This window comes from Physeter macrocephalus, chromosome 4 (assembly GCF_002837175.3).
Source record: "Physeter macrocephalus isolate SW-GA chromosome 4, ASM283717v5, whole genome shotgun sequence".
Classification (NCBI taxonomy): Eukaryota; Metazoa; Chordata; class Mammalia; order Artiodactyla; family Physeteridae; genus Physeter; species Physeter macrocephalus.
In genome coordinates, this window is record NC_041217.1 from 18,019,482 (window position 1) to 18,045,365 (window position 25,884).

At 37.7% G+C, this 25,884-nt stretch overlaps 1 protein-coding gene and 1 long non-coding RNA gene across 3 annotated transcripts in view; one reads left to right on the forward strand and one right to left on the reverse strand.

Moving 5' to 3' along the window:
• The window catches only part of LOC114486100 (uncharacterized), a 191,393-nt gene extending 172,772 nt beyond the window's left edge, over nt 1-18,621 (reverse strand). Inside the window, exons 1-3 of one of the 2 annotated variants that reach the window (XR_003679317.2) lie at nt 18,546-18,621; nt 16,391-16,484; nt 7,834-7,896 (exon numbers count right to left, since the gene is read on the reverse strand). This is a non-coding gene — a long non-coding RNA (uncharacterized lncRNA). Of the gene's footprint in view, nt 1-7,833; nt 7,897-16,390; nt 16,485-18,545 lie in introns of those variants that run through there. The other variant, XR_008617022.1, reaches the window with a different exon arrangement.
• Nucleotides 18,622-18,733: 112 nt separating this feature from the next.
• The window catches only part of LYPLAL1 (lysophospholipase like 1), a 90,339-nt gene continuing 83,188 nt past the window's right edge, over nt 18,734-25,884 (forward strand). The window contains exons 1-2 of the mRNA XM_028488342.1: nt 18,734-18,844; nt 23,534-23,633. Coding sequence (XP_028344143.1) covers nt 18,751-18,844; nt 23,534-23,633 — 194 coding nt within the window. The 5' untranslated portion in view covers nt 18,734-18,750. The remainder of the gene's footprint in view (nt 18,845-23,533; nt 23,634-25,884) is intronic.

Sequence of the window (25,884 nt, forward strand, 5' to 3'; positions counted from 1 at the left end):
CAATGGGTTTGGAATTCACTGAAGAATCCAGAGATTCTGACTCTAGAACTAAATTAAAAATTCTGTAAATCACACTCTATGTGGGGAGAAAATTCTATTAATCACACTCTACATGGAGAAAACAGAAGCCATTACTGGCAACATTTATTTTCACTTTTGATGGTCCAATAATGAGAACAAAATCTACTTATAGTTGGGGGCCTTTTTTCTCTTGTGTAGCATACTTCCATGCAATTATAAAATAGCATGTTATTAAAAGACACAGTCTATTAAAAAAACCTTAAAGGAAATATTTTAGAAAAAAATGAATTCCAAAAATATAAGAAAATACTGTCATATTTCTGCCATCAAACAACCATTTCCAGAAATATTCTCATTACTCTTGGTTACTAGTGATCTACCCAGCCCAGTTTTAAACCTACTATATAGTAAAGTTTATTTAAAATATTCATTAATGCACGGTTTTCCACAACCTAAATAACTAGGGACCATCAAAGATGATTTTTTATAACCTATTTTAACTGGGCTCATTTACACACTTTTGACTATTTTGTCCTAGATTATTATACAAAGTGTAACATAGAAGAGACCCCAATTTTTAACTTCATAGGAAAAAAAAAAAAGCCTGCAAAAATTTTATGCTTTTCACTCAAAGGTAGTGCTCCCAGCATGGTGCCCACTACCCATGTGCAGCTGTGACTGAAAAAACTCAAGGTGTGATTAAACAGTCTTTTTCATATAATCCTCCCTTAAAGGTCTTTTAATTGGAACACAGCCACCATTAACAGAGCCTGTTCACCAGAAGTCTTTGCTCCAAGTGACGAAAGGAGCCACCCAACTTCTGACTCCTTCATGCCAGGCTGATGCTTGCTACTGCCATCTCTCAACAGTGCACTGCTCTGTCACACGTCAGTTTTAATAAAGCAAATAACATGATGATAACTATGTTGACGAGCCTCTGACATTCGGTGGCTTCATAAGAACCTTATTTTTTCACAGCACAAACAAGAAGCACTGGGGCGGATCTTCTCGAGTGGAAAACTCTCCTGTGTACACATGCCCGCCTCTCCCCATCTCCACACAGCCCCTCCTTTTCAGTTTTCCCATATCCTCAGCTGTAGGGTTATTTTCTGGTGTACTAGCCCAAGAACTTGAGGCCATTTCAGCTCTTCCTTCTGTACGTTCCCTGCATCTAATTTGTCATCAAACCCTTTCACCTTTTTTTTTTCCCTTGGCCATTCTGTGCTGCTTGCGGGATCTTAGTTCCCTGACCAGAGATCAAACCCTCGGCAGTGAAAGCACCGAGTCCTATCCACTCGACCACCAGGGAATTCCCGCCTTTCTCGTCTTAACAGAAGCTGCCTCAATTCTTGTCATGGTTCCAGCTCCTATCACCTGAGCCTTCTCGAGGACACTCTTGGGCATGCACTCCTCCCCTCTGGAATCACTTCCACAGGCTCCATTGAGCTAAACGTGCCTAAAACATCACTCCCTTCATGGCATTCCCCTTCTTAATATTTTGTTATGGCTCCCAATTGTCCACTAGATTAAGTGCTAATCCCATAATGGGTTTTCAAACCCCGCTATAATGTAATTTAATTTACTTGTCGATCTGGCTTGTTCTTGTAAACTCCAGGACAGCAGCGTTCCCACTGCTTCCTTGCCAGCTGGACCTCCCCATTCTCTAGGCCTCATGATGACTCTTTCACCCTGTCCCCAGTTCTTCTTTAATGCTGGGCACAGAATGTCCTCCCTCTTCCCCACCATTTAAACCCTATCCATTCTTGAAGATCCTGCTCAGCCTACTTCTTCAGGGAGTCTTCTCACACTACTATATCCTACATAGTAATACTCTACCTCTGAAATAATTAACTCTCAAAGTCCTTTATTATATGTAGCTTCCTGTCCTTCTATCTCTCTCAGTCCCTCATTCTCACGAAACTGGCTCAGAGACCTTGTTGGGGACCTGCAGGCTTTATCCTCTCATTATTTTTCTGGTCTACCTGCCCTTTCTTAGCTTAGTGCTGTCCCCACTTACCCTGTACATTATTACATTCTCATCAATTCAATCAATAGTCCCATCTTACCCTGACCCTCTGCTTTGCCAACTCCAATACAAGATCATTAAATTGTTCATTTCTTCAGTGTCTTTTCAGCACCTACTGGTACAAATTTGATGACAACATAGACTAGCTCCTTTAAATTTCCTATATGGATTTATGGCTACTTAACAATTCTTCCCCAATCTCACCCAGCTGCCTTTTCCTTTAAGCCTTTATAGTTTTTCTTAAGTCCTTAATCTTTTTCCTACTCCTTTCATTCCTAGAAAATGTCCATTACTATGTACAGTCATGCTCGGCTTCACTATCCCCACACTCAGATTTGCCTATATTCTTTTCTAGTCTTAGAGGAAGAGCATCTCTACTCTGCCAGCCTCTCGCTTCCTTCCCCTTCCGTCTTCTTTGAGTTCTTGTTCAAGCCATTGCTCCAGTTCTCCCTCTCCTGGATTCTCTTGTCAATTTATAATATGCTTAAATCACCCCCATATTTTCAAATACCCCTTTTCTCAGCTCTGTCTCCTTCTTGACTTTACAAGTAAACTTTTTAAAGACTACACTTGCTGTGCTCACTTTCTTACTCCAGATTCCCAAACTGAGTCACAGCAACTGGATGCCTAGCCCCACTGCTCCACAGAAAATGCTCTCCAAAATGTACATATGTACATTAGAATACTATTCAACCACAAAAAAGAAGGAAAGCCTGCCATTTGAGACAACATGGATGGACTCTCAAGGCATGACACTAAGTGAAGTAAGTCAGACAGAGAAAGACAAACACTGTATAATCCCTCTTATATGTGGAATCTAAAAACAAACAAACTCATAGAAAAAGAGATCAGACTTGTGGTTACCAACTTCCAGTTATAAGATAAAAGAGTACTGGGGATGTAATGTAAAACATGATGACTATAGTTAACATTGCCGCGTGTGGTATATTTGAAAGTTGCAAAGGGAGTTAAATCCTAAAAGTTCTCACTGCAAGGAAATAAAAATTTTTTTTCTGTATCTCTATGAGATGATATATGTTAACTAAATTTATTGTGATAATCATTTTACAATATGTATGTCATTATTCTGTACACCTTAAACTTATACAATGCTGTATGTCAATTCTATCGCAATAAAACTGAAAAAAGAACGTTGCTGTTCACCTCCCTCCGACCTACCGAATCCAATGGCCTCATTTCATTCTCACATAGCACCCACGGGTATTTACCTAAATAACTGTCTCAAAATAATTGTCTTCTTTGCTTTCATGACATTCCTCCATATTTCCTTCTACCTTCATGATTCCTCCTGAGAAGTTTTCACTGATTTTTCTTCTTTGGCCTAGAATTTAAATGTGGGTCTTTTAAAGAAAAATATTCTTAGTTTCTCTTCCCTCCTACCACTAATTTTCTCTAAAAGTGATTTCTTCAATTCCTATGGTTTTATCTGATTCCTAGATACTGATGACTCCCAAAATTTACTTCCGCCCTCAAACTAAGCTTTAGACACGTATTTCCAACAGTCACCAACTTCTGCTGACACCTCAAATAACCTGGGAAAAGCCGGACTCACTATCTTTACTCTAATACTTGCTCCTTCTTCTATATTCTTTGTCTTTGTCAGTAACTTCACCAGAACACTTGGAGACAGTCATTTTAGACTTTTTCTTTCATCTCCAAGACCAGTGGGTAACCCAGTCCTAACTCATTCCAACTTCCCAATCTGCCCTCACCTCCATCCTGAAAACCACTGCCTAAATTCAGGTAATCCTTGTCTCTCTCAGGTCTATTGAAAAAGACTTCTAATGAGTCCCTCCCCATAGCCTCTTTCAATCTACCCAATATATTGTCCCTTAAGTTATTTCTATGTTGCCAGAGCTAGCTTGTTACATATATGACCATGTCACTCCTCTATTTAAAAAGAAGAATCAGGGCTTCCCTGGTGGCGCAGTGGTTGAGACTCCGCCTGCCGATGCAGGGGACGCGGGTTCGTGCCCCGGTCCGGGAAGATCCCACATGCCGCGGAGCAGAAACAAACAAACAAACAAAAAATAAATAAAAAGAAGAATCAACTCGGATCTGAGATATGTTTCTAAAAGCTAGCTTGTCCTTTGTGTCTTCCCAAGTTAAAATATGGTCTACACATACAGGCTGGTTGAGAAGACCAGTGTATAACTTTGGCCTGTGTGGTTTTTACTTGAGAGATGCTTCCTATTTTCTTCTATTGCTCAAAGTACCAGGTGACATCTGTGAAACCATTTCTTCCTCTTTCCAGATGCAGTTCGCTCTGCTCCAAAATGGGTTTCTCCATGTCAGTGGTGACATCCCATCTTCATTTGCCTGCGGTTGCAGTTTCCTTGTACTTCAAGGAAACCATGGTTAAATGATGGAATGTGGGCTTCAGTGACCCTTCTTAAAGATGTCTCATTTATTTCTATAGAATAGTCTTTCCACTTGGCATAAAAATTAATGTCACTTTTATAAATACTTGCTGAAATTGAAATGCCCAGTGTCCTGGCTTTCCATCTAGAATAAGATTATGATTAGGATCAAAAGGACTCACCTAATTGAAGATGGCTCTGGATTTTTTAGATGATTTTAGAAGATTTCCTATTGTTATTTTGCATTTCACACGTGCAAACAAAGCTATAAGGCCAATTAAAGCTGCTTCCGGTTTACTCTGACTACACATGAAGGTGCTTATTTGCTGTCAGTGCCAGCCTGGGCATTAATCAAGTCTTGATGCATGAATCTCCCTGTCCCCGCCACCAACGGCTGTGGCTGGGAGAATTTAAGCATATTTTTCAAGCCTTGTATAGGATTTGTAAAGGTTCTTCTACTCTACCTCCCAATGTAAAGCATTACTTCATAGAAGACTGAAAGCCTGATTTTATGTTGATTTTTAAGCCTTGCACACAACACAGATATGAAAAGCTTTATCTGAGTTTACTTGTGTACTGTCTCACTCAAGACGGATCTTAAAAATGCTTTAAGAATCTCCCCCTTGCTCGTCACATGTTAGGGTGGGTGTGAGAGCAGGAAAGAAAAAGCCAAGGATTAAGTTTGTTTATCTTAAAATTTTTAGCTTGTCGTCAATCATTTCATTTTAATGTGCTACATCATGCTACAGTGATTGTTTTAACCCGTTTCCTGCTGGCCATACCAAACCTTCTGTGAAATCAATTTAAAGTTTTTCTTTTGAAATTTTTCTCCAGAAAATAAGGGAAATAAAGATTTGAAGTGATTATACAAATAATAACAGCAAAATTCAACTATTTAAGTAGAGTTTGAACATATTTTTCACTACTGGCTCACAATTTTTAGCACATTTGTCATGCAAGGCACTGGGCTATATATATTTTGCAGCATATAAAAACACCTAGATTAAATGGGTCAATCAGTTCATTAACTAATTAATTAACTTCCTGCTTCACTTTTTCTCTAATTACATAGCTGTTAATATTTGTTTAGGAGAGCCAAACGTGATATAATCATTTTTGTAAGCTATTATTCCATGTTATAGAAGTTCTGTGATACAAAAATCACACAATTACAGTATCCTTTAAAAAAAAAACACAACCCTTCCCCCATCCAAAATAAAAGTTATAAATTTAGGCCAATATAAACTTGTCAGAGTTCTCCCTCTCAATTTCATACCAGGGCGTGGTGCTACACAGCTGGGGAGCTGAGCTAATAAGTGTTGAAAAATGAAAAATGCTGCTTTATGCCATCACATAAACTGGTGAAAATAATACTTTTACCTCAACCCCATTTTTGACAAACAAATGCCAAAATGTAGATGCTGTAAGAATGAAACTTTATGGTATTAGACTTGTGGGACAAACGGGTCTTGTGGGATTTTCTTTTTATTGAATACTATATGTAATAAGAAGTGGCATAACATTTATAAAATCTAATCACTTTTTGTTCCTTTTTGAACCTCAAAGCAGTCATTTCCAGAAAAGCTGCTGGAAACACTGCCTAATGATCTATTTATCCAGTAGCGAAACAGGATTATCCCTTTTACAAGCAGACTGAGCTTTCCCTAACGATATAAATACTGTAATAAGAATGCACACTTTGAGGATTTTGAGGAATACCATGCTCAACAAACATTTATCAAACAACTACAACAGAATTCAGAGTGAGCCTAAGTGCTCTCATGTAATTCACATTCAATACTGAAATCAGGATCCAGCTGATTTTCTTGGGCTGCTATGTTTCCTATCTGATGGCCATTCACTCATTCTCACTTACTTGCCATTCATTCAGCACTCAATCTGCAAACATCTAGTGCAGGTTTACCATGTCCAAGTCACAGAGGCCTACTAAATCATAAGAATTTCACCATTATAGCAAGATGGCCCAAACTGATCATGAGGAGAAATCCCTTCATTCAGAGGCTAGGAATCAACCTGATGGAGCCAGAACAACATAAGCAAGGAAAGAGAGCCAAGAACATACACTGTTAGGGTACATTCCTTCCCCACAGAGAAACACTGAACTTCAGTGAAGAGAGGAGACAGAGCAGCTCACGACCCTCTCCTAAGGCTTCTAGGTGTTGTTAGGGTCCAGTGGCTGGGAATTTCTGATTATATTTAAAGAACTGTGACTGTCTATTCTATACATGCCTTCCCTGATTTTCCATAGCTAGACATATATTCTCTTTCCTCTGAACTTATTAAAATTGTACCTGTAACTTTCTTATAGAAGTTACTAGTATGTATCTTACATCATAGATATGTATACCTCTTGTCTCCCTACAAAATGTAAACTCCTAAGGGTAGGACCAAAGTCTGATGTATCTTTCATTCACCAACAGTATTTAGCATGGTGCATTTTGAATATTCTGTCATTTGGTTGAATAAATGTCCTCAATGGAGTCAAACAGTACATAATCTAATACTCACAGCATCAGATAATACTTACTGCAGTAGTAAATAAAGACAAAAACATAAATACTAATTGAGAAAACTAAAAAGCATGCCTAATATTTGGGAGAAATACCATTTAGGCAGTCTAAATCGTGTGCCGATCAATAAGTGATAGGAGAGATGAGGGAACTCTGATTACAGTTTTTAAAATGTGGAATTACATGAAGAAGCCACTGGAAAGTGACTTTTCCCAAATTCCCCAAAGTATTTGAATATATTTTATAGGACACAACCGAAGACTACAGTTACATGAGCAGAGACATATTATCATTTTTATGTTCCATAATTTAATAAAATGCATCACTGGAGTATTTTCCTCATAAACAAATGCAAATTCTGCAAATGGCAGATGGTTTCCAGGAACAAATCCATTCCCCCATCACTATTACTAATCTCAGTGTTACTACTACTGAGTTACTACTCAGTTTACCATTACATACACTGAAATGGTAAAACCAAGAAGGATTTTGGTTCATTGTAGTAGGTTCTAACTATTAAGCAGATGGCTTAAAAATGTATTTTTTTTTCTCATCACACTGCTGCTATACTCTGAGATATAGAGAGGAAACATGAGTTCTTTAAGAATATAGACTTGTCAGTTATCTTTGTTTTAGTGCACCAGATATAGCTGGCAATCTACCGGTGCTATTGACATTTTGTCTAACTTGGCTAAGTAATTTCACTCCGGAAGAGAGGATTATTTTAAATATAGATAGATAGGTGCGAATATCTATATATATGTTATTCTAAGACTCGGAATGTTCACACTGGGGAAGTGGTGAACACCAGAAACCTTTAAATTAACATGAGACATACGGATATGTGAGAAGTCACTGATTTTATATCACTTACTATGAGATTTTTTTTCCTCCACTTGAATTCAAATGATGACCATCACAATACAACTTCACTGGACTAGGCACAAAACAACCAAAAGGCTTAAGTGAGCTTAAGTGAATCAACAGCAAAACAGCAAGGCATGACAAAAAACACTCTTAGGGATGCAATAAAGCACTTTTTTCAAACAATGTGGGAGGTGGGCAAGACACTTCAGCAGAACAGCTTGGACTATAGCCATGTGGCATATGGTGACATCTTTTGAGGAAAGGATTTAGTCAACCACAGGTCAAGAAAGGAAATAATTATAAACAGTGACAATCTCGGAGAACAACAGCCATAGCCACAAATTAAAGTTCCCTCTTCAAAGGACTTCATATTAAGCTTCAGATCCCAAAATAATTGGCATGATTAGCATAACCTTTGAATATAAAGAACAACCTTTTTTCTAACCTGTGATATGGACCACTACAGAAAAGGAAAAAAAAGAAATAGTTGTTTCTTGTTTCTTTACAGTATTTGTGTGCCTTTTATTTTCCTTTTTTTAAAAATTCGTATGATCTTTTAAATGAAATCCCTAGAGAAGCTTCTTGGATTGTCCCTATTGAAAATGCCTTAGAGATGTGTGGAACACAGTTAAGAAATGGTTGCTGTTGAGTACAAAGAGTCTGACTGAACTTTTAATACCGCATGTTCTATTTTCTTCTCTTCTTTTCCTTACTCAGAAATGAACAAGCCCCTGAATGATGCGATGAGGGAAACTTGGTGCTTTACACAATGCACAACTCGTAGGAAAAACTGCATGTACCTTGTGTTTATGACCAGAGCCATGGGTCAAAATGAAATAATCAAGAGATTTCATTTGCAGTGCATTTTTATGTTTTCTGGAAGTTTGTTTTAAGACAAGGAACATATTTATTGATAGTTCAGTCTTTTCATTGGTCTAATGAATGGCTTAAAGACAATGATGAGACTTGAGTCTATGTGTGTGTGTATTGAAGAAAACATGGAATTTACTTTCTCTACTCCCATTCTAGTATGTTCTCCCTGAATAAGCAACAAACTGGTGGTAGATAGTACCCCAAGGGGTTTCCAGATGTTAACCACGTGACTGAACAGAACTATTCTCTGACAAGAGAGGCAAGTGATGGGAATTGTTAGTATATGTGATGATTTCAATAACCATTAAGCACACTTTTTTGTCTATCAACTCCACCTGCACAATGTAAAAAAACCTACATAAATGGGATACTTTTTGTGGGAAAGAGGAAGATTTAAATCTATATAGCATATGTGAAGCTTTCTTTTTTTAAAACAAAAAATAAACTAACTTAATGAAAGCTGGTTATTATTTATCTTCAATGTTTTAAACTTTTTTAAGATTAAATTTTGTGCTTATGCTCTATAGAAAAGCATGTGCATTCTTACAGTCTATGTTAAGATACGACAAGCCCTTTTGATGTCTTATTACATAGTCTAGGTAAAAATCTGCTTTTAAATTGTTTTCGGCTAACATTGAACACTGATGTACTTTTTTTTTGTTAAGAAAAATAAATAATTCACACTTTTGCAAGTGAAGGTATGTACTTTTTCTGGCTTTCGTTAAATTATACTATTGGAAGAAAGTGCCAGCAGACTTCGTGGGTGGCATTTCTCACTGAGACGCAAAACATGAATCAATATTTTTATTAGAGTCAACCCACTTGTCTTCATAAACAAAATATTGCTAATGTTTTTCCATTTAGACGTCAATGCTGGTAAGAAGAACATACAAATTGTTAGAAGAAAGAAATAAACTACTCAGATAAACAGTTTTTCAAAGACCATCGCTGGTACAAATTGAAGCAAGAAGTTGAGTTTTTGCCAGTGGAAGTTCCAAAAGCTAAAGTTTAGTGAGTTTTTAAAAAATGTAAATTATTGAATAGATTGCTTATTTCTCTCTTGTACTTTTACTATTGACACAGATGTAGTGAATGATATTTTTTGAACGTCCTTTGGCTATTACACATTCTATAACAACCACATAAATATAAACTAGTGGGGAGTATGGGAGAAAAAAGTAAATGACAATTCTTTCTCCACACATGTGTGCACACACACACACAAATACACACCTGCAGCCTGCCTTCAAGTGAGAGAATCATTGTAAAGTTTGTAGCACGGTGGCAACATTAAATGGAAGCTCTTTACTTTAGTTGGTATTGTTTTTTAGGGCCAGAGTAGGGGAGTGGCAAGTGGGAAAGACAGAAAAGTAAACGGTAAATGTGCATATGCAGTGTTTGTAATGGCCATGCGTGCTGGAGGAACAGGTAAGAGGGGCATTTGGGCTCAATAAAGACTAGACAAAGGAAGAGAAGATAGATTTGAGATTTGAAGAATGAATAGGTTAGTAAAGGAGGGGAGAGCTATGCCTGGCTGAGAGATCAGAATGTGCAAAGGCAAAGGGGCCCAGGGTGGTACAGCACATTGGGAGAACTCTTGCTGTTCCACATCATGAAAAGAGTAGAACAGATTGGCTGTCTCCAGAAATAAACAGGAAAAATAAAGAGGTATGTTCCTGAAGAGTGTTTTGAAAATTGCTTTGTAAAATCAACCTTTATATCAGATGTAAAAGCACCTAAAAAAAGTACTGTGAAGAATCCTTTTATTGTCTAGGCACTGGGACTGCAAAAATGGAAAAAATTCAATCTACCTTCAGAAAAGTCAACGAAATAGATACTCAATGAAATATAAATTATGCCATATTTAATTTGTCTTGTATATATAGACTTTGAGATGTATATCATGCTTTCTTAAAGTGAGGCATTCCCATTAAAATGACCTCATTTCCTTGTTCTTGCCATGCTCAGATCTGCAAGTATCATCTTCAAGAAAAGTGTTTTCTAAGTAGGGTAACTTGACCTCAAGAGTATACAAGACAGTCCTTTGGAATGTGGAAAGAAGATATTAAAACTTGTTTACATCTTATTTTTATCCCAAGCTTTTAAATTTCTACTTTTATTTATGTTTTGTGTACACAGAATGTATTACTAAATAATATATTCATATAACTTATAAGTAAATAAATATACATATACAAGAGATGTGATAAAAACTTTTTAGTGATAGGGCATATATAACAGAAAAATTCTGGAGATGATCTCTATAGAAGTTAATTATTTTTCTCCTACCAATTAAGCTGGATGATACGGTAGCTAGCACCAGGTGGAGAGTGCTGCTTTGGTTTAGCTGAAGATATAAAGCACGGGGCTTCTCATAAGCTTTGCTTGCTGGGAATCGGAATGATCTTGTCACCATTAATCTTATATGCTGTTGCTTTCAAAACTATAAAAGCATGGAGCAAGGTAGTCACACCTGAGGTCCATATATTTCTAGGGAGTCCTTTGGTGGATTCAGAAAACCCCTAAAGTGCACTGGTGTGTGTGTGTGTGTGTCTCCCTTTCATTTGAAATGGCCCATAACTTTAAGCTGAATCTTAAGGAGACCATGACCAGCCCCTACCCCACACCACCAACAATTTAATAGACTTGTCACAGGACAAAATCTTATCTTTGTGGGCTGGCTGACCTGTGTGCTCCAATCACATATGCCACATTTTAAGCAACCAGCCTTCCTGGATTACGGCTCATTCCTTGTCCTTATGACCTATTTCTTCTTCTTATTCAGGGTTACGTCCTAGTTTTGTTTTATTCCCACTACACGATCTCTTGACAATGCGCTTTCTGATTTTCAAAAAATTCTGCTTCCCAAGTGAAGCCAGAACCGGTCCTAATACTGTGATCCTGGCTCTGCCCTTGTCTGGTTTCCTCCAAGTTTTGGCCTATCCACCTCTCTGGCTCTTCCTGGCTACTGCCAACACGACTAATGACAAGTAGATGTCTGAAGGGGCGTAGAGTTTCACTCTTCCTTCATGCTTTTCCTTCAAAATATAACTCAATTAAAAGCATAATTCAATTCCAACAAGTAATATTTACGATTCCATTCTAGGCATCTCAGGAAGATACAAAAATAAGTAAAATAGGTATTGCACTTAAGGAAACTACAGTTTAGTAGATCACAGGGATAGCAGGAAAAGTATTTAAACTTAGGTTTCGTACCACAAAGCCACTGCACCTTCCACCATACAACACTGACAATTTTGTCCAAACCAGGTGGGAATTGTGTGTGGGTTTGTAGATTTTCAACACTGTTTAATAAAAACATTTCTTTTCACTTATATTCCTTTATTCTCTTAAGCTCTGAGAAGGCAAATGAAACAAATGTATACAAATGAAAATATGTGATGAGTGCCAAATTAACGTTCTGAATTATCACTGCCTTAAACTCCTGTTTTGTCCCTTGCATCTATTTATCTATTGTGATAGTAGCACATAACATGGAATTTATCATCTTAACCATTTTTAAGTGTACAGTTCAGAAGTGCTTAGTCACATTGTTGTGAAACAGATCTCCAGAACTTTCTCATCTTTTAAATCTGAAGCTCTATCTGAAATCCTATACTCATTAAACAGCAACTCTTCTTTTCCCTCTTGCCTCAGCCCCTGGTAACCACCATCCTACTTTCTGTTTCTATGAATCTGGCTACTCTAGACACCTCGTATATGTGGAATCATACAGTATGTGTCCTCTTGTGAATGGCTTATTTCACTCACCACAATGTGTTCAAGTTTCCCTCATGCTGTAGCATGTGACAGGATTTCCTTCCTTTTTAAGGCTGAATAATATTCCACTGTATCATATACCTCACTCTATCCACTCATCTCCTGATGGACATTTGGGCTGCTTCCATCTCTTGACTACTTTGAATAGTACTGCTATAAACATAGGAGTGCAAATATCTCTTCAAGACCCTGCTTTCAGTTATTCTGAATATATTTGCTTGCATCCATTTTTAACCTATACAAAGAAAATTTTCTCCTAAAGACTTACATTTTGCCAGCATTTTATTAAAAATTCTCTGAAAGTATAATTAGACAAAGGAATGGTATGTGCCTTGAGAATATGAATTAAGGAGAATTTTACAGTTTACAATAGAAAATCCATTGTCATACCTTCACATAAAATATTTTCCATTGCTCAATAATATAGACAGATAGGCAGAAAATAGTCCACTTCAGAATAAATTGCACTTACTTTCTAAATTGCAAAGACTGATTCATACGATCTGATTGTCTTGTTAAAAGATCTTTTTTAATTCTTTTTTTCCTGGCTTTTAGAAATCATCAGGAAGAGAGTAGAAAGAGAGTAAAGGTACTAAAATCAGCCACACAAGAAAGGAGGAGAATTATATTTGCTGATATTTCTGATACTACTAAATAAAAGTTTGTGCAGTACAATTAAGAGTTTTGAGCCAAGCATAATTAAATATCAGAGGTATACTTATAAAAGTGGCATGTGTCACAAATTTAAACTCCTTCATGATCTTAGAATCATAGAACTTGAGAGCTTATCAAGCCCTACTCCCTGATTTCACAGTTGGATAAACTGGTACAAAGAGACAAATGGTCTGTTTAATGTTACACAGCTTGTTACTCCTGAAGCTGGAACATCATTTCAATATTCTGCTCACTGCATGCTATTGTACCATTATGCTATTATGATTACATATATATTTCATCTGCTCTTAAATGAACGTAGCAGGACATAGATGTTCAGACTGTATTAATAGGGAAATTACTCTTTTTGCTTTGCTTTGCCTTTTTTTTTTTTAATATGTGTACGGAATGCATCATCTTCCCCTCAGCCTATGGGATGGTTTGAAGATTGAGACTTCCCTGCCCTCTAGGGAACAAGATCTGGTTAGGCGTTGCTAATACCTCTTGCTCTGAATTTGAAGAGCCATCAAGATCTGTTATAGAAGAGCAAAGAATGGATGCTAGGGTACATAGACATTCCAAAGATCAATGGAGGGATTCCCATGAGGGATGTGAGGACGTAGAGGAAGTTGACTAGGAAGCATTTCCAGAAAGTATCAATAGCTTAGGAATATGAGAACTGGTCATGGGAAGTGCTCAAAAGGGAGGTGATCCCTTTGCTAAAGAAGAGTCATGTCACAATGCAAACAACATTGTTGCAGTTTCCAGTCACATACACCGACCACCCAACCCACGGCTGAGGCAGAAACTTCCACCGTCCTCAACCAAGTCCTGTACACTGCTTTGGTGTGAATCACTCTGACTGCTAATAGTGCAGCAGGAGTGACAAGTGTCCATGCTCCAAGACTGTATTTAGTCCGTATCTGAGTAACTCATGTGTCATCCCCCCATGCTGCCTCAGCCTAGCTCACAATACCCCAGATGACCCATCTGCTGTGAAATGGCCCCATGTCTGCCATGCATATCTAGTAGGAGTAGTGGGTTAAAAAAGGATTCCCCACACCTGCATTTAGAAGGACTGAACTGAAAAAACTTAAGGTCCCTAGAACTGAGGAAATGGCGATACTAAAGTTTATAATCTCATATAGCCATTCATTTCTAAAAAGTTCATTCTTATTGTTTAATAAGAATTCAGGACCTTTAAATATTTTCTAGTTTTTCTTTCATAAATGGATAAGGGGAAAGTATAAAGGAACTTACTTTGTTAGTTTATAAAATTTTAAGTATTACCTAACACTGAGATATTTTGTCCATTGTGTACGTACTGTTAATGTATATGTGTTTCTCTCTTTGAATAATGCAACAGATAAAAACCAAACAACGCAAAGAGGGTAAGATTTGATGCTCAAGAATGAGGAAAACAACAAATGCATAAACTGTGTATTGTCTGATGACTAAAGTGATTCCAATTAACTGTGATCATTTGAAAGTACCAAATATACTACTCTAAATGGCTTATCTTACAATCATCTTTCTGAAGCCAATAAGTGTGTCCTAAAGGATTTCTAAACACATAGTGTCACAGCAAACTAAACTCTCACCTTACCATTTATCTTTAGATCCCAATAGATATTGAAACACTGCAAAAAGGGAGGGTTTTTGGTTTTGTTTGTTTGTTTTTTGCTTTTATTTTATTTACGTGTTATTCTGAGGTTAAACACTGAGGTTACCAAAAGGGAGTGCATCAACAATGGGCATATAGATTGGCTGAAAGGAAACGAGTAAAAAACAAAAAAATTAAGAGATACACAAAGAGTAAAAGAATGTATGAAGAAAAATCTTCCAGGGATAACTCTTTCCCCAAGTTCAAAAGGGCAAAAGATCCACCAGAAAAGAAGCAAACAACCATCCTGGGACTTAATTACATTGCAAAGTAATGCATGAAAGGAACATGCAAGTTACAAAACAAAGTTACATGAAAGGAAGAAAACATTTTTGTTCACGTTTGCCTACCAGATGGCATTTCTAAACACAGTAATCTAAAACCTTCTGTTTGTTCTATGAATAAAGATGAAAGGAATAGCAACAATAGCTAAGCATTGAAATCACTGGAAATGAAAGAGTATTTTGATTAGGTTTATAAGAATCTGGCTTATTCCCATAATGATCCTAAATGTGGGAAGGCTCAAATTCTAGGTGAAACTCAGAATCCCAGCATTCAGGTACTGCTTATCTACCTGCTCAACGTGATGCTCTTTCAAGGTGAACTGGTGCTCATTCAAGGTGGAGGAGCAAACCAGGAATTAAAACCAGGAGACTTGGGGATAATCTGAAGAAACACAGAACTCCTAATCGATAGAGACTCTAAAGGGCTACAATCTAAATCCCAGAAGCATTTTTTTCCCTAAAATAGAAGAGTTGGAACATACCCTAATTTTTGTGAGCTACTGTGTAAATGTGTGTGACTGGACTTTGGCGTCAGATAGAACCAATATACAAATCAAGGCTCTACAAATGTCTGGCAGTATGAGCCTGAGCCAAGTTCTTTACCCCTCTGAGCCTCACTGGCAAAAACAGATAGTAATAGTGCACAGTTTTCTTATCGACCAGGGTTCTTGGCCTCCTTAATCAATAGGAATTGATAAGAGACCAGACAAGAAATTCATGCAAGGCTTTAGTGGGGCCCCTGCTGCAGCCACAGGGAGCAAGAACAAGCAACAGGTCCGCTCGCTTGCTCCCTGAAGGCGGGGGAGAGCTAGTTCCTTATATGGGGTGAGGGGAGGCATGTGTCCAAGGGTCAGGCCGGAGGGGTGCCTTAGATGGTTTGCCTACCCCTTTGGTGGTGCTCTGTGCAGGGGGCATGTGCAGTCCCCTGATTTTGCTCCTGGTTCTTCAGAAGTGGCAATTGGGTTTTTGGTCTTTTTGTATCTTGTTGTTCATTATTTGCCCCAACTGCGCATGCATGCAGTTATTTTTAGTCCCTTACAGTTTCTTTGTAGTTTGTAGGAGAGGTCTGTCCAGGTGCAAGTACTGCAGCAAAGGGTCCCAGGTTCCAGCCTGTCTCAGTTTTATGGGAATTTACTTATGATACCTAGTTAAGTCCCAATGTTTTACTGTTTTTTACTATTACTATTTTAATATTATTAGCAATAATAATTATGTTTCTGATTTTTTTGCCATTTCAAAAGCATGGGGTAGTGCACAGAAAGTTTTTCTGGCAGTAAATGGAGTTCTAAGAGTAGAACTCAAAGCCTTACCTGGCATATCTCCAGTGGTCACTCCTCCTATAGCACTGCCCTCTTCTCACCTGGCTCTTGAAAGTTATTGAGAATTCAAGTGGGGAAGGCAGATCTAGAGACAGAAGTAATTTTGTTTTTTTTACTTGGACTATAGCTGCTTTACAATGTTGTGTTAGTTTCTGCTGTACAATGAAGTGAATCACCTATATGTATACATACATCCCCTCCCTCTTAGACCTCCCTCCCAGCCCACCCCCCCAGCCCACCTATCTAGGTCATCACAGAGCACCAAGCTGAGCTTCCTGTGCTTTACAGCAGATTTCCACTAGCTATTTTTCACATGGTAGCGTATATATGTCAATCCTAATCTAGAAGCAATTTTTGAGAATTGGCTATCAGAGCTCTGACCGTCCCAGCCTGTCCTCATGAATGACTTCATTCTCAGTACTCTCTGCTGAAGATCTAGAGGCTTGTGAAAGAAAACAAGAGTTCCTTTTTGATCTGGTTAACGAATGGCATGTAGGGCCATTCCCACGGACAGCATTGGTATCACACTGATAGCATAGAGCTTATCCTGGCATCTGAAGATAAGCAGTTTAGTCACCTGGGAGTAGCATAATTACCTTGAACAAATAAAAGATATGTTGCAATTGCTTAAATATGGAGCAGACTACAGTGAATGGAAGGCTGGTGTTTAATGGCTCTTAAAGTTCCACTGGGTTGTTTGCTGAATTTTACATGAGGAGTGAGCCACCTGCTGGGACTGAAGCCTTCAGTATTAAAAGATGTCTATGATTAGGTCTTGATATAGAAAGCAATTCCTTTTTTTTTTTTTGGTACTTTAAAAATTGCGATAAAATATACGTAACAAAAAATTTACCATTTTAACCATTTTTAAGTGTATAGTTTCAGTGGCATTAAGCACATTCACAATGTTGTATAACCATCACCATTTCCAGAAATTTTTCATCATCCCAAACAGAAATTCTGTACCCATTAAACAATAACTTCCCATCATCCCCCACCAGCACCCCAACCCGGCTTAAAGCCCTTGGTAACCACTATTCTACTCTACTCTGTCTTTAAGAATCTGTCTATTCTAGAGACCACGTATAGGTGGGATCATAAAATATGTGTCTTTTATGTCCAGTTTATTTTCAAGGTTCATCTGTGTTGTAGCATGTATCAGAATTTCATTCCTTTTTAAGGCTGAATAATATTCCATTGTATGTGTATACCACATTTTCTTTTCCATCCACCCATCCATGGACACTTCGGTTGTTTCCACCTTTTAGCTATTGTGAATAATGCTGCTATCAACACTGGTGTGCAAGTATCTGAGGCTGTGCTTCCATTTCTTTTGTATGTATACCTAGGAGCATTGCTAAATCATATGGTAATTCTGTTTAACTTTTTAAGGAACCGCCAAACTTTTCCACAGCTGCTGGACCATTTTACATTCCCCTCAGCAATCTACAAGTGTTCCAACTTCTCCACAAACACTTATTTTGTTTTTTCAATAATGGCCACCTTCAGAAATAGAGACACAGAGGTAGAGAACAAACTATGGACACCAAGGGGGAAAAGTGGGGCAGGGGGGATGAACTGGGAGATTGGGATTGACATAAATCCACTAATATGTATAAAATAGATAACTAATAAAACCCTGCGGTATAAAAAACAAATAAAATTAATTTTTTTTTAAATGGCCCCCTAATAGGTATGAAATAGTACCTTTTTCGGTCAGATTTTCCTAAGCAACCTATTTTTATAAACTACACGAAGAGTTATTATTACTTGGCTCTCTTATTCTGTATATAAAATGCTACAATAAAATAGATAACCTAATAAAACCCTGCGGTATAAAAACAAATAAAATTAATTTTTTTTTTAAATGGCCCCCTAATAGGTATGAAATAGTACCTTTTTCGGTCAGATTTTCCTAAGCAACCTATTTTTATAAACTACACGAAGAGTTATTATTACTTGGCTCTCTTATTCTGTATATAAAATGCTACAAACATCCTGTGTCTCACAGGAGAAGGTAAAATATGGTTATTATATGTTAAATTTTAAACATCATAACACCAATATTTCTCCAAATCAAAAGCAATCCTGAGTTTTCGGACTGCAGTTGAAAATCCTACAGCAAAGAAGTATATCCGTGCCTTACCGAAGGGGTCACCTGTATGATACCAGTCTTGGCAAAACCAAAGCCTCAGTACAGCCTAAACTGCCTCAGACTTGACCCGGAGGCAGGACTGCGCAGCCCGGCCGCGCATGCGCGTCTCGAGGCGCGCCCCCTGCCAGCCTACGTGCGCGGGCCCGCGGGACAGCGTAAGGGCGGGGCTCGTGAATCTCTAGTCCTGGCGGCAGTCATGGCGGCTATGTCGGGTTCAGTTCGCCTGCAGCGCTGCATGGTGTCGCCGGCTGGGAGGCACAGCGCCTCTCTGATCTTCCTGCACGGCTCAGGTGGACTACAATTTTCCGTCCCGGTTACTGCAGCATGGGAAACGCCCCCCCCCGCTCGGTTCAGTGTTGCCCTAGTGGGGGAAGCGCTGGCCCCAGTAGGGCGCGGTGGACACGGAGAGGGTGACTGTCCCCTCGGTAGCCCCGCGGCTGTGGACACACGGGTCTGGTAACCTATCCCCGGCCGTCCTCCCCCCTTCCCCCTTGTCTTCCTTTTGCCTGTCTTGCAGTCACTGGCCCGCTGTTCTGGCCTTTGTGTCCTGTCATTCGGCCAGCCCTCTGTTTACATTCTCTCCATTGCAACCATTGCCACACATTCCCCCGCCCCATGTCTCTCCCCCAAATTTAAACAGAGCAAGTTAGAAAGGTAAGTCTTTTGCTAGAAACAAATAACATTATCTAGTACTTTTCAGAGTCAGCTACTAGTGATTGGAATATTCAACCGCAGTGGATTATTTATCTCCTTTCTGTGAGAGACCATGCCAGGGCTGGAGTGCCTTTCCCCCTTCACTCTTTCCTGCTTCCCCTTCCTTCTCCTTTCTCACCCGCCCCCTTGTCTTTCAGACCCCAAGATAAAGCACAGAGTCAACTCTGAGTCCCAGGGTCAGATATTCTTCCACTGCCTGCCTTTAGTGACGTTTAATTCTGTATAGCGTTTCTTACACTTACCTGTAGTTACTTCTGTCTTCCCCACTTCACTTCTTCCTCAAGAGTAAGGACCCTTGTTTGAATCTTTGCATCCCTAGTGCGGCCCAGGGTAAGTTCTTGGGAAATGTTTTTTAAAGAAATGAAATGCAGCCTGTGTCCTCAGGGGGCCTACCTAAATTTAAAAACAATTCATTTAGTTTGACTCAGCAGTGGAGATCACAAGAGATCACAAGATGGTGCATGATTTACTGCCAAGTGAATTGTAAGGAAAAAAACTTTGGATAGGCATTATTAAGGCTTTTGGAAAATGAAGAGCTTGTTATGTTTGCCAGAGGAAGTGGTCTTTAAGCTGGGACTTATGTAGGCTTAAAGAGGACAGTGATTGGATAGTGGAGAGGATAGTAAAGGTACAGGGTGGAAACCTGGAAATGGGCAGTTGTAGGAAATATTCTCATTTTAAAAATGAGTCTGGGGCTTCCCTGGTGGCTCAGTGGTGGAGAGTCCGCCTGCCGATGCAGGGGACACGGGTTCGTGCCCCGCTTCAGGAAGATCCCACATGCAGCGGAGCGGCTAGGCCCGTGAGCCATGGCCGCTGAGCCTGCGTGTCCGGAGCCTGTGCTCCACAACGGGAGAGGCCACAACAGTGAGAGGCTTGCGTACCGCAAAAAGTAAATAAATAAATAAAATAAAATAAAATAAAAATGAGTCTGGGTAGATTGAATAGTTTGTCCATGGTCACTTGACTATTACTGTGAGTGGTGGTGGAATTGGAATTTGAACCCAGATCTCTGACTCCAGAATCAGTGCTCTGGAGAGGTAAGTTGAAAAAACTCTGAACTAGGATGTATCATTTTGGAAATAGGGAAGAAAAGGGCCAAAGATGTTTGAAGGGAAAGACTTGACTAATGAAATATACTTAGAAGATGAGGGGTCTAAGATGACAGCAATGCTTATAACTCGGAGACTAATAATAATATTATTTGGGGCTCCAAGGGTGTTTATAAGCACCCAGAAATTCCCCAATACCATAGTCCTTTTAATAAATAAATAATTTCATAAAAAGTCTGAGGCTTTTCTTCTTTTTTCCCTGGACAGCTTGCTTTAAGTTACTATCCTCACTCTTTTCAATTTCAAATTACTGACATTTTAAAATCTGTAATCATATGTCTCTGAAAGCCAGAGTTGTACGTATATATTTTTTCCCTCTGTACTTTGAAGAGTTTATCCGAAGAATCCTGCCGGTTATGCAAGTATAATGCAGTTCCTGTGTATTTTGAGCTCCAACTTATTGGGAATATGATTTTACATTAGACAATAATATATGTGGTTATGTTATAGGATATGTTTGGCTTCTGGTTAATACAAATGTGGGCAAACCAATTTTAACAGTTTTACCATACTCTTGGAATAAGGTGCTGGCTTTTTAAAGAGCAGACTTTATGAATGGATGGATGCATGTTGTTTTGTAGCATTTAGTTTTGCTTTTCAAGGTTGAAAAAGTGTTTAGAGGCAGATTTTGTTTTTTAAAAAATCTTGAAAACTTGAGGTTCTCTTCTAGGCTGTGGCAGCCATAGAACATCATACAGGAATAGAAGTTATATCTAGCCAACTTAATTTGAGTGTTTCCAACTACCAAAGTACCAAAAAAGTACCTTCTTTCAGGATGATGAAAACAAATGATAGCTTAATTAGCTTTGCTCAGCTTCTCAGATTAGATAAATTCAGTATTATAAGCTCCATTAGGACACTGTGGTTCTTCTTGCAGTGGCATTCGTCGTATTTGTAATTACCTAATTTAATGTCTGTATTCCACACTGAGCTCTAAGGTTCACAGAGGCCCAAATCATGCATGACTTGCTTTCTCCCCAAATAGTAAGTCTCAGCAAATTGACTGAGTTGGCTCTTACTAAATTCACCAGTAACCTCCGTGTTGCTAAATGTAATGGACATTTTTCAGTCATCATTTTATTTGAACTGTCAGCAGCCTTCACCTTTCTTCTTGAAACACTCTCCTGGTTCTTTCTACCTCTATATGTATTTTGCACACTCATTCTCCTCTCCCTGGCCATTAATGTTGGGCTTCCTCAGAATTCAGTCCTAGGTCATCTTCTCTTCTCCCTCTACATTTTTCTCCTCAGGCTAAATTCCATACAAGCTCACAGATTCTATTTTTATCTCTGTTCATGTGACACAAATATGTGTCTCCATTTTAGATCTCCTTTGAGCTCTAGACCTGTTTATCCAACTGCCTAATAGTCATTCATGCATTAATCTATTCATTCAAGAAATACCTATTACATGGCCACTGTGCAAAGCACTGTTCTATGCTCTTAGCTCTTAAGAACCTGGATTTTGTCCTCCAGCTGGTTGTAGTTTGCTCAACCCTTCGCGTAGGACCTAGAATGCATTACAGAGGGGTACCTCACACTCAGCATGTATAGACCTGCTGCCTCCTGTGTTTCCTGTCTTGGTGTATGTAGCTCTGGCCAAAAACCTCTCTGTCACCCTTGAAACCCTTCATAATTGACCCTTCATAACTAATCTGTTGCCAGTTTCTTTTAATTTTATCTCCTAAATATCTGTAGTATCTATTTCTGTATACTCCACTGCTATCACTGTAGTCTAAGTATCTGTCATCTGAACAGTAGCCTCCTAACTATCCTTCCACATCTATCTTTGTCCTCCTTCAGGTCTGTCTTCACATAGCTTCCAGAGTAATCCTTAGAAGCATGCCCCCATTCTGCCCCCAAAAAATCTTCACGGCTTCTCCATGCTCTCAGGCTTTGTCAGGATGTTAGGATCCATCCTGCATTCACTGCTTTTCCTCTCATTTTCTGCTTTTCACTTCTTCAGTGCCATACTGCTTCCTGTACAGCGTTTCAGCATTTGCCATATCCTGTCTGAGATGCTTTTCCCTGTGCACTTCAGTTTTTACCATCCTGTAGATCGCAGTTCAAACCATTCAACACCTATCTACTGGATGCCTAGTTTGTGTCAGCACTGTCCCAGGCATCAGATGAACAAGTAACTCCCTGGCTGAAACACAAAATGAACCTTGCCTTGTGGAGTTTATATTCTAGTGAAGTTATCCCTGAATCCTTAACTGGGTCAATTCTGAATGTAATAAACCCTTGGATTACGAAGTGTCTTACCTTTGCGGTGGTTACATTTGTCTTTCACATTTATTTATATGATTATTTGATTAATGTCTGTTTCTCACAGTAAACTATACACTCCATGAGTATAGGAATTCTTTCTCCCCATCACCTTCCCATCACTGCCTCTCTAGCTGTAAGTACAGTGTCTGACACATTAGTAGATATTCAGTAGATACTTTTTTAATTGCTCCCTTAGTGAATTGATTGATTAAAAATTAGAGTTGTTAACTTGAAAATTTTCTCTTTAGGACCACATAAAATGAACCTATAGTTCCTTCCATTTTTTTATGGAAATACACATATATTAATTCTTGCATGAGGCTTGGTTGTTTTTCAGCCCTGGGATGTACAGTCATTATTTTAGATTATGTAAACATATTGCCAAAATTAAATTCTCATTTCTTCAAGTAAAAAATAAAAGTATGCTGAATACCCCTTTTGAAGAAATTTGGTTTTTTAATCAAGAAAATTGTTTTAGGTTGTTACAATTACAAAATTTTATAAGCACTTTAGGAATTTACTATTTTTAAGAGTAAAAAAATAAATGACAGTGTTTAAAATCAGATATGGAAAGGATTTCTTTTTTAGAAAAATGAATTGATTTATTTGTTCCTATTATATCCTTTAAACAAATGAGGAAACTTAAAACTCAAAGTTAAACAGGTCTTTAAAGTGAAGTCAGGAGTAAAATAATCAAAATTATTTCTAACTATTGATGCCTGATCAGTTATTTCCCATTAATAAATTGGTTTCTATACAGTTATTTTTATTTATGAAGATTTTTTCTGTGTTCCAGCCTCTGTGTGACATGCAAGTTACAGACTGCTTTTAAATACACTGTATTGTCAAACTGTTTTAACTTAATCTAGATTTTGTGATTCATCAGGTGATTCTGGACAAGGATTGAGAACGTGGATCAAGCAAGTTTTAAATCAAGATTTAACGTTCCAACACATAAAAGTTATTTATCCAACAGCTCCTCCCAGGTATGCAGTAATTTAAATTATTACTCAGTATAACTCTGTGGCATAAAATATATATAAATGTACCAGCTAGATTGTCTTTCAGCTTAATTCTGTATTTAAAATATTTTAAATTGGGGTTCTGTTTTCCAGAACTTTTTTTTTTTTTAAGCAATGACTCTGTTAGACCAAGTTTTGCTGGGTGAGTAATTTATTCTTTGAAAAGCATTCCCTGAAGCTCTTAACTTAAACTTTGTCCCAGGCATGGTTTACAGGACTCTACTTTCTGTGGCCCTGCAGATTGCTCATCTTTCAAACTCTTTTCCTCTTCATTCACCCCCTAAAGAAACCAATAACTCAAACAAGGATAATCTTTCTAATAATTCAGTTAAACCAGAGTTCATAATCTCTGGAAAAAGGGTTTTGTGGCATTCTTTCTACACATAGAAGGTTTTAGAAATAATTTTAAGCTTTTTGAATCAGTAAACCAGAATAGGAACATGGAATCAACTACTTAATACATATTTATACAACCTGTAGACGTGTTTAACAAAATGCACAATCATAAGACTGGTATAGTTTTGAAGTCAAACTGCTTTTTTATGATTATTAAATTAACATCTACATGGTCTTTTAAACTGGGATTTACAAGTTTTTTTGCGTGTGTAAGTGAAATATTGTGCTGAACCATGCAACCCAATCTGACTTCCCATAATCTGTTCTTAATTTGTTCTTATTAGCACACTGTGTGCTTATGCAAATGCTTTGATTTATTTTTCTGTAAACTTAGTATTAAGGAGAGGTATTGATAGAAGCAGAACTTCAAGGACCTTTTCATATCTACTGTTAAAAATTTACTTACCTGAGTTGATAGAATTGAAAAAGGTAGAACAATAAAATGGTAATTTTGTTGTAAGATTTAAGATTCAAAAAAAATTTATTATTTTAATATAATTTTCGAGCAGTTTAGTATTTTGGTAGTGAAGATAAAAGACCTAATAGCCAGTGGGTTATTTTTGTGCTGTAAATTGAAGGTCTTTGAAAATGTCCAAAGAGCTTATTATTTACTATTGGTTTTTAGGGTGAGTGAAGTTAAAAGGGAGGAAGACAGTGGTATTTCCCATGGGAATGGGAAAGATAAATTCAGTTTTGGCTAAATATAAATGTAATTGGCTGATAAAATTGAATGGAAGATCATTGGAAACATGATTCTAGGAATTACTATTTTTCAGCTTATGAATATCATGTCATCACCAATTATGATATGAATTCTAGACCAGTGTACCTCATACTTAGGCCACAGATATTTCTGAGAGTCCAGAAATCTCCATGTGCTCTAAAGCATTATTTGTAGGTGCTGTTGTGATTTAATAAAATATGAAAGCATTGAAATTTTTTACTGAATTCATAGTAACTTTTTATTATATGTTTTCATAGTCAATAGCTATTTGGACAGATCAACAGACATTTTAGACCATGCTATCAATGGAATATACTATAAGCTACATATATACATTTAAAATTGTTGGCACCAAATTTAAAAAAAGGAAAAAGAAACAGGTAAAATTAATTTTAATAGCTTATTTTATTTAACCCTTATATCCAGAATATTATCATTTCAACATGTAATCAATATGGAATTATTAAAATGATATTTTACATTATTTTGTTCATTTTCCTGTCATAGACCATTTTAGTTTTTATCCTCAGTTTATCACTATGCCTACCTACTTATCTTATTTCTTATTTTCCTTCAGGAAAAATTCCTAGAAAGTGCTCAGAGGTCTTAAAGTCAATTTCTTTTGGTTTAGGGGATTAGCTTTTCCAAATTGTTTTCCAAAAATGGAACAATTTGCATTATTTAACTTAGCCTGTTATTAATGTAATGTCGCTAGGTTAAAAAAATAGTAGACTGGGAATTCCCTCGCTTTCCAGTGGTTAGGAATCAGTGCTGTCACTGCCAGGGCTCCAGGTTCAATCCCTGGTTGGGGAACTAAGATCCCACAAGCCACGTGGCACAGCCAAAAAAAAACCAAAAGTAGATAGATAGATAGTTAGATAAATAGATAGGTATAGATGTGTGAATTTTTTTTCTTGTACACTCAAAATTTTTTAAATATTTTTTCTTGATCACAAAATTAATTGTTGCCTTTACAATGATACCTACTTTATAATTTAACAGCCTCTCAAAGAAGACTGAAAAGAAAAATATAGAGTTGTGTCAAAATAAGAACAGACTACTAATTTGTTGATCAATTTTTTTTTTTTTTTTTTT